The sequence below is a fragment of the Hyaena hyaena genome, unplaced genomic scaffold (assembly GCF_003009895.1).
Source record: "Hyaena hyaena isolate Hyena2069 unplaced genomic scaffold, ASM300989v1 scaffold_23, whole genome shotgun sequence".
In the NCBI taxonomy this organism is placed as follows: Eukaryota; Metazoa; Chordata; class Mammalia; order Carnivora; family Hyaenidae; genus Hyaena; species Hyaena hyaena.
Genome location: NW_024080655.1, coordinates 1,185,610 through 1,193,749, shown reverse-complemented (window position 1 = coordinate 1,193,749; position 8,140 = coordinate 1,185,610). Strand labels below are relative to the sequence as shown.

The following is an 8,140-nucleotide window of genomic DNA, read 5'->3' as shown; positions in this document are numbered from 1 at the left end:
CTTCCAGCACTGACCTGGTCAAAGGGCTCCTTGGGTCCCCCAAAACAAAGAAAAGGCATAGAAACAGCACTAAGAGTCTAAAACTTTCATTCTCTGTAAGCCACCTTAGCCCTATTCTGGGCCACAGACCACAGACACAGCTGTCCAGCTTACAACCTACAGTTACCTCTGGTCCCTGGAGACCCCAGCCTAGCTGACTGGGATAGTAGTGTCACAACTGTACAACGCACCCCCCTCCCCCCGCCCCCAAACCCCAGTACCAACACCCTTCTGACCTGCTCCAACCACAGGGTGACCAAGATACCTGAAGCATTATGTCTGACTCTAATGGTGGCTTCAGGGGGACAAAGGAAAAGTTGGCTGACTGGCCTTTGGGTGATCTGGCTCCTGCTCCTTAGTGACCAGTGTTTGTGCCCCCAATGTTGTGCAGTTTTTCCCACTAAGAGGCAAGACTGTGTCCTCTGAACCATTTGCCAAAGACTCCATGCTGGAAGAGAAAGCAAGACTTGATTGGCAGGGGCAAGGCAGATCAAGCACCAACTCCTTCAGGTTTTCAATCCCAGGTCCTGAGTGAAACTTGAATACTTGTCTACACTTCTAGTCCTTCGGAAGCATGATGGAGTTCTCTTGTTTGGAGAAAGCCAAAGTCCGACATAGTACTTGGTAAACAGGAGGCACATGAATGCTGAGTGACAGGTGCCATGGGCCAAGCCAAGCCCTATTTGTTCATCTAGGTTGAAGTAATCAGAGGGAGGCCAACCCAGGGTCTCCTGTCCATGGGCTGGGGAGCAGCAACAGTCAGGAGCAAGGGCCCAGCCCACCTCCCCTAGGAGGCAGAGGGAAGGGGGCTGAGTGGTTGTCAGGCATGATCCTCCCCGTCTGCAACATGGCGGTAGCCAGGAGGCCGGGCCTGCATCCGGAAGAGGACGGTGAGGAGCAGCACTATGAGAAGGAAGAGGATGGAGCCGCATACAGCCAAGGCCACGATCACCTCTGAGCATGGGTTGGGGAGAAGGGGGAAAGGTCATGTCAGTGTTCATCCAACAAATATTTGATTGTCTACCATATACCAGGTGCTCTTCTTACAATGGGGATGTACCCAGGTCAGTGACAAATGGTATAAAGAAAAACAAACCAAACTAAGAGGAAAAAGATGGAAAGGTAGGTCAGTCAGGGAACGGATCACTGAGGAAATGACAATTTGACCAGAGACATGGAGGCCCTGAGACACTCAGATACGGGAAGGTAGGGGCAGGAGCAGCGGGGGTGAGTAGACAAGAAGTAAATACAAAAGGCCCTGATGTGGAAGTAAGCTTGGCAAATTCTAGGATCAGCTGGAAAGTTAATATCACTATAGCAGAGAGAGGGGCAAGGAGGAGATCAGCACTGAGGATCAGACCAAGAAGGGCTTAGAAGACCATAAGAAAGAACTTGGATTTTGTTCCAAATGTCATAAGAACCCACTGGCAGATTCTGAGAAGGGTAGTGATGTCAACTGATTTATTTTTTTTTAAAAATTAACTTGGGACACCTTGGTGGCTCAGTCTATTAAGAGTCTGACCCCTCGTTTCAGCTCAGATTGTGATCTCACGGTTTGTGGGCTTGAGCCCTGAGTCAGGCTCTGCACTGACAGCGAGGAGCCTGCTTGGGATTCTCTCTCTCCTTCTCTCTCTCTGCTCCTCCCCTGCTCTCTTTTTCAAAATAAATAAATAAAATATGTATTTAAAAAGTTAACTCTGGTGCTGAGACACTAATAAAGACAAGAAGAGAATCAGAACAGTGGGAAGCTTTTCATTAGTCCAGGCAAGAGATGATAGTGGATTGGACCAGGGAGGCAAGAGAATGTATTTTAAAGGTTGAGCTGATAGGATCCGCTAGTGCACTGGATATGGGGTCTGAGAAAGAGGGTATTCAAGATGACTCCTAGGGTTACACTCACTGCGCAACTCGGTGACTAATGCGGCATTTGCTAAGATGGGCAAGACTGGAGGAAGAGTGAATTTAGGGGTAAGAGTGTTTGGTTTCAGACATATCAGCTTTGAGATGTTCTAGCTGACCTCCACGGAGAGACCGCCAATCAGCAGTCAGATATGTGAATCTATAGCTCAGAGAAAAGGTCATGAATCTGAGCCATAAAAGGCTAGAACTTTGCATGGAGTTGCTATATAAAACCATGAGGTTGGGGGCGCCTGGGTGGCTCAGTCGGTTAAGCGTCCCACTTCAGCTCAGGTCATGATCTCACGGTTCGTGGGTTCGAGCCCCGCATCGGGCTCTGTGCTGACAGCTTGCTCAGATCCTGGAGCCTGCTTCAGATTCTGTGTCTCCCTCTCTCTCTGACCCTCCCCTGCTCACACTGTCTTTTTCTCTCTCTCTCTCTCTCTCAGAAATAAATAAAAACATTAAAAAAATAAAAAAGCCATGAGGTTGGATGGGATTGCCCTGGAGTGTGTACACATGGGGAAGGGCCAGGATGAGTCCTGGGCCATCCATTGGTTAGTCAGGAGAAAAGCCAGTAAGGAAGCTACCTGTAAGTCAAAAGAAAAAGCAGAGAAGCCAAGAAAGTGTCTGAGGAAGGACTGACCAATTACATCATGCCCCTGAGAGATGAGAGAAGCTAAGGATTGGCCACTGGCTTTGGTAAGACGAGGTCCTTTACAAAAGTGGCTTCACTGGTGTGGAAGGTGACACAAGCCTATCTCTCGGGAGTCTGACAGAACAGGCACTGAAAAAGCGAACTAGAAGGATTCCACTTTCACAGGGAACAGAGAGACACAGTGGTGGCCTGAGGAAGATGGGGCCCTGAGAGGTCTTGTGGTTAGGCTCTCAAGATGGGACTGACCCAGTAGAGAGGAAACACTGAGGCTCCAGAAGTCTCTGGGGAGGTGAGAAGAGACGGACCTGGGAGTGGTGCAAGTGGAGAGGCTGGCCTCAGGTAGCAGCTTAGACCAGCAAGTAAGCTGGAAGATCTGCTGCTTGCAGGACGAGCCCAGGCTCTCAGGGCTACTGTTATTTTCTCAGTGATCTGAGAAGAGTGAGGAGTGGAGAGAAGGTGAGCAACAGTGTCAGGGTGGGTCTCGGGAAATCCAGGGAGATGGCTGGAAGGGCAGCAGCTCTCGGGAGACCGGCGGGCGGGAAAAGGTTGTTCTGGGACATCACTAGCAGAGCCAGGAAGCCGCTCACCTGTGTCTGCAGGCCCGCTCACCAGCTGGCATTCTTGCTGCCAATCCTTGGGCACGACGGGCTCTGTGAGGTGAAGGAAATCCTGCAGTGGGCAGCGGTGAGGGCAGCCAGGCAGGATCAGTGGCCAGGGAGCCTTGTTGCTCTCATTCCGAAAGTACATCTCCACCGAGAAATTCCTGAGGGTTGATAGGCGAGGCGACGGAAGCTGCTCAGCGGGCCTTTTAACCAAGTGCTTGGGCTGCCCACCGCCTCCACGCAGTTGCCCCTCCGGAGGGCAGACTGGTAGCTCCACTCACCCATTATCTTCCTGGTACAGCTCAAAGATGTGGCAGGAGGCATAGGGGGCTTGTTCCCCATTGTAGACATCCAGTGCCATTTGCAGGGCGACCAGGGTGGTGTCGTGCTGTAAGAGAGTGCTCCCTGTCAGCACTATTCACCAACTCCCCCACCCTCCGCCCAGCCACCGGACAGAGGAAAGAGCCAGCTCCTTGGCTGATGTTCGCACGCTGGGGACTGTGGAAGCTTACCGCAGAGTAAACCAGCAGCTTAGGGAGCTGGGAGGAGGCTGCCATGAGGGTCAGGTTCTTCCGTATCTGAGCCAGCAGGACTCCTGCGGGAGAAGAGATCCTCTTGTCAGTGACCCCAGCTACCCCCCGTCTTCTGATCAGACCTATCTGAGCCCCTTCGCCCTCTGCTGGTCCTGGGTCTGATCTCCTGCACAGGGAACTCTCTAGGTGCGTGGGAACCACGCAGGAAACTGTCCGGCACCCCTGTTCTCTAAGAACTTTCAAATTTACAGACAGAAGCAAGATAAAACAAGGTATGTACATTTCCACACAGATAGAGGGACCTGCCCGTTTATAAGTGAGCTATGAGGCCCTGCCCATGTCTGAAGAGTTACTCCAGTTTGGAAGAGATGTAAACTTAAGATTGCTTCAGAACCCAGAGGATGGTGGCAAATACAGGAGCTTTGCCACATGCAGGCTCTGAAAACTACAGAGACGTCAGGAAGGTTTGACACCCTCCCTTGGGTGCTCAGACCAGGAAACTGGCATATGTATTATTCTCAGCCTTCTTGCAAAGTGTTCCCTGGTGGGTCTCCAAAGGTAGGTATTCATTTAAGAGCACAGAGAGTCTCCTGACAGGAGTGACACTTAAGAAGATGAGTGGCAGGAAAGAAGCACACAGACCTGACTGTGGTCAATCATACAGTGACAAAGGAACTGGGGAAGGCTTCGGTGACTAATGGGAGGTCTGGTTTTGAATGGGCAGATAGGACTATGGGGGGCGAGGCAAGTGTGTGAGAAGCCCTCCAGAGCAGGTTGTTAATGCTGTAGGGTCCTGAGAAGGGGAGTGACATGCTGCTCTGGTCACTCACCCCCCTGAAGCCGGGCCTTCTCTGCCTGCTCGTAGATCCCGAAGAGGAAGCGGAAGCTGAAGTCCTTTAGCCGGCTCAGACGCTGCATGGTCTGGGGAGAGGCCCAGGGCGGCAGGACCAGCCCGTGTGTTTGCTGTGTATCGCAGCAGGCAGGTTAGCTCCCCAGGCCTAGGCCAGAGCCTCTCCGGGGACAGCTCTCTTCCCCAGCGGGAAGGTGCCTGTGTGTGTGTGAGGGAGGGAGGGAGGGAGGGAAGGGAGGGAAAGGAGAGGAGAGGTGAGGCTGAGGGACTGGAACCAGGAGACATGGCGGCAGGACACAGGAAAGGAAGCTCAGGCACGAAAAGCGTGACTCAGCAGAATCTCGGATACCACGAGAGTTCTGGGTGGAGAGGGTCAAGAACTGCTGACGGAAAATAAACCATTTCCCACTCTGATGTTCTTTTTCACCCGTGAGGGAAGTTCCCTTGTTTCACAAGCAGCAGCTTGCCTGGGCTTCCCCAGTGGGAATGGTATCCGGGCATGTTGTCCCACCTGTCCTGGTCACCTGAGCCTGCTGAGGTGCGAGGGATGAGAGGTCATACCGGGACCCTAAGTGGGCTCACCTCACAGAAGAGTGTGTCGTAGACATTCCAGACGGTCTCCAGTGTCAGGTCTGTAAGCCCTGTCTCGTTGGCCACCATATCCAGAAATTGCTATGAAAAAACGGTCAGGGGATGAGTCCTGGCCTGGGGAAAAGGACAGTGCGAGGACCTCCACCTCAGCCCCACTCACTGCATTCTGAATAATCTCATTCTGGTACTCTGGCGTCTGTTGGGTCTCGTTCTGCAGCTGCTCATAACGGGGACATGGGCCCAACGGGAACTTCAGCAGCTGCAGAACAAAGTGGAGAAAACAGGCCGAGAAGGAGGTGAGGATCAGCTGGCCCATGGCCAGAGTTCTTCCTCTCACCACCTCCAGGGAAGCTGGCCAGTCTTACCCTATCCTCAGTGATGGGCACAGTGTGGACAGGGATAGGCTGCCAAGGGATACTTGGGTTGAAGCGCTGCATCTCGTTGGGAGGGAAGAGTCCAGCCAGGTTGGCCTCGGCACTCATGAGAGTGCGGTCAAAGTCTGTGCTTCGCACATAAACCTGCAGAGATGATGACATGAGTCTTACCTGTAGGGGTGGGGTGGGGCAGCTTTGGCCCCTCAGTGGGGCCCCAGGGGGAGAACCTGAACCTGTTCTTGATGGTCACCCAGCATATTATGGCCCCCACTCCCCATCTCTGATATTCCTTGTCCCTCTTCCCGGCAAAGGGCCAAACACTCCGGTAGCGGCTAGCTGTCACCACTCTGTAAAGAACTCCTGTTGTAGTGGCTCTAGTTCAAATGCCCTCCCAGTCCAAAGTGTAAGGCTGTCAGTAAGGTTGTCAGGTCTATCTGTCTGCTTTTATAGCAACGCCTGTCTCCCTATCTAGACCAGGGTTCTTGAAGCCAGAAGCTGTCTCCAACAGCTCCCACACATACCCCTTAATAAAGTGGCTTAGAGATCAGGGAGAGGAAATAAGGAACAGAGATAATTGCTTGTGCCAAGGGAGGAGGAAGCAGTGGGGAAGGGCAAGACCAGGACAGAGCTGGCTCTCAAGGGAACAATAATATCGAGAGCCACAGAGCCCGTGGCTGACAGTGGTGACCAAAGGAACATTCACCTCCATCCATGAGCTAGGAAGAGGGCTTCAAGGAGAAGGAACACTGCCAATCTTCCCTGACACATGCCTTCTCTACATGTGCTCCTCCTTCCTTCATCTCTAGGCCCTGTGTGGTTTATCATCCGTCTTCCCCACTACATTCTAAGCTCCACGAAGACAGAGACTGTATCTGTGTGATACACCACTACATGCCAGTGCTAGCACAACACTTTGCCCTTAGTAGGTACTCAATAAGTGTTTTGGATGGAAAGTCTAGGTTACTGCACAGAATTAGAAAAGACTTTGCCAGGCCCTAAAGTCTGAGCTTGGATGCCTGATCATCCTTCCAAGTTGTGCCCCTTCCAAGTCAAGGAGGGGTAACTCGGCCTCTAGGATTTTGTTCTACACAGCTCTTAGATGTCATGTCCTGTAGCTGTTACCAAAAACACACGGCAGGAGGCCAGAGTGCCCCAGGCTCCCTAAGGATGGAGGGTGAGGACAGTACATTCCATTCCCCTTGCCTCTTGGAGCTCCCAGCCTTACCTCTTGCCGGTGGTAAGAGGTGTTGAGAAAGCCATCGTAGCGTTGCCGCAGAGCCTGGCCCAGCTCCCAGTGCTGTTGCATCCCCTCCTGTGGGCAAACTCAAGAGTTAAGAGGGAAGGGACAGCTTACACGTCCCATAGGGCTTAGGCTCTGTTGCTTTACAAATTTACCCTGGCTGGAAGTAGGAGTGGGTTAATCTGATCCCAGAAGTCATTTTTTTTTTTCATTGCAGAAAAGTAGTTTTATTGAATATTGATGTGTCTATAGATATTAGTAACTTCTAGACCAGAAGTCATTTATTAAGTGGCTGACTGTATATGGCACCTGTCCTGGACACAAAGGAATGTAAGGTTAAGGTCAAAGTCAGCACCCACATGGGAAATGAAGAGTTTGGTGGAGCCCTACGTTCTGCAGCCTGCTCTTGAGGTCACTCATTACACAGCACACCCTGAATGGGGGCTGGCTTCTGACCCACCTTGGTTAGCTGACCAAACCCCTGGGGCCACTCGTCTTCCTGATAGGGATCCTTGGGATATGTCTTCACTGGCGAACGGTCTCCGTGTCGGTACAGCTGAGGAAAGAAAATGGTTTGCCTACAGGTCAGACGGTTCCTCGGTGGGGGGACACAGAATCCATCTCTGCCCCGTGTTGGGGAGAGAAGCCTTACTCCTGCTAGGAAGCCTTAACTCGGACCACTGCAAAAGACCCCAACTCAGAAGTCAGTAAGTTTGAACAGGTTCCAGAGATTCTAATTTGGCCAAACAACGCCACTGGTGACCATAAGAGAGCCAAAGGTACAGATGGGAACGGAAAGGAAAAATGAAACAATGCCGGGGGTGGAGGGAGGGACAGGGGGAGGGATCACCAAAGGTTTAAAGGTGAGTCTCTTTACCGTTCTACAGCATCCCTGTCCCAAGACAGACTGGCCGACGTATGCCCTGATATGGAATTAGTTACACCCTGCCTGCACGAAAATAACTCGGGCTCCACATCAATTCCGAACTGGGCCCTCGACCCTCCAGGCCAGTCGTCTCATCCTAAACCGGCTCCCGCTCCTCCAGATCCCGACCCCAGCACAAGCCCCGCCCCTCCCTCGAACAGCCGGCCTGTGCCCTTCCAGCTCTGGCGAGCTCCTTAGCCACCTCGTCTCTCATTACCAAGGTGACGAAGCGCAGACTCCGGGCCTGTGTGGGTGGCATCACTATCAGGTTCACACCAAGAAGGAACTGGAGAAGAGCTGCCTCTCTCCATGTAAACTGCCGGCCCGCCATCACCGCTGTAGACTCTGCAGCAAATCGGCGGGAACCCCCGCTGCGGGGCACCTCCAGCAGCCGCCCGGACGCACCCGTAAGGACACACGCCGGAAGTGCCT

General features: G+C 52.6%; 1 protein-coding gene across 3 annotated transcripts; it reads right to left on the bottom strand.

Annotated features, from left to right (window-relative positions):
* Nucleotides 1–70: 70 nt before the first annotated feature.
* Nucleotides 71–8,092, bottom strand: ACP2 (acid phosphatase 2, lysosomal). Of its 3 annotated transcripts, none has more exons than XM_039226894.1 (11): nt 7,926–8,092; nt 7,244–7,339; nt 6,769–6,855; nt 5,535–5,687; nt 5,330–5,428; nt 5,161–5,250; nt 4,559–4,649; nt 3,708–3,790; nt 3,477–3,583; nt 3,181–3,356; nt 71–993 (listed from the first exon to the last, which is right to left on the bottom strand). In XM_039226894.1, exons 1-11 carry the CDS (start codon nt 8,037–8,039, stop codon nt 860–862), a joined length of 1,230 nt encoding a protein of 409 aa, XP_039082825.1. In that variant the 5' UTR covers nt 8,040–8,092; the 3' UTR covers nt 71–859. The 3 variants fall into 3 exon arrangements, with proteins under 3 accessions (XP_039082825.1, XP_039082824.1, XP_039082827.1); XM_039226893.1 differs by having other exon boundaries at nt 4,559–4,691; nt 7,926–8,090; XM_039226896.1 differs by lacking the exon at nt 7,926–8,092 and adding an exon at nt 7,661–7,775 and having other exon boundaries at nt 4,559–4,691.
* Nucleotides 8,093–8,140: the final 48 nt, after the last annotated feature.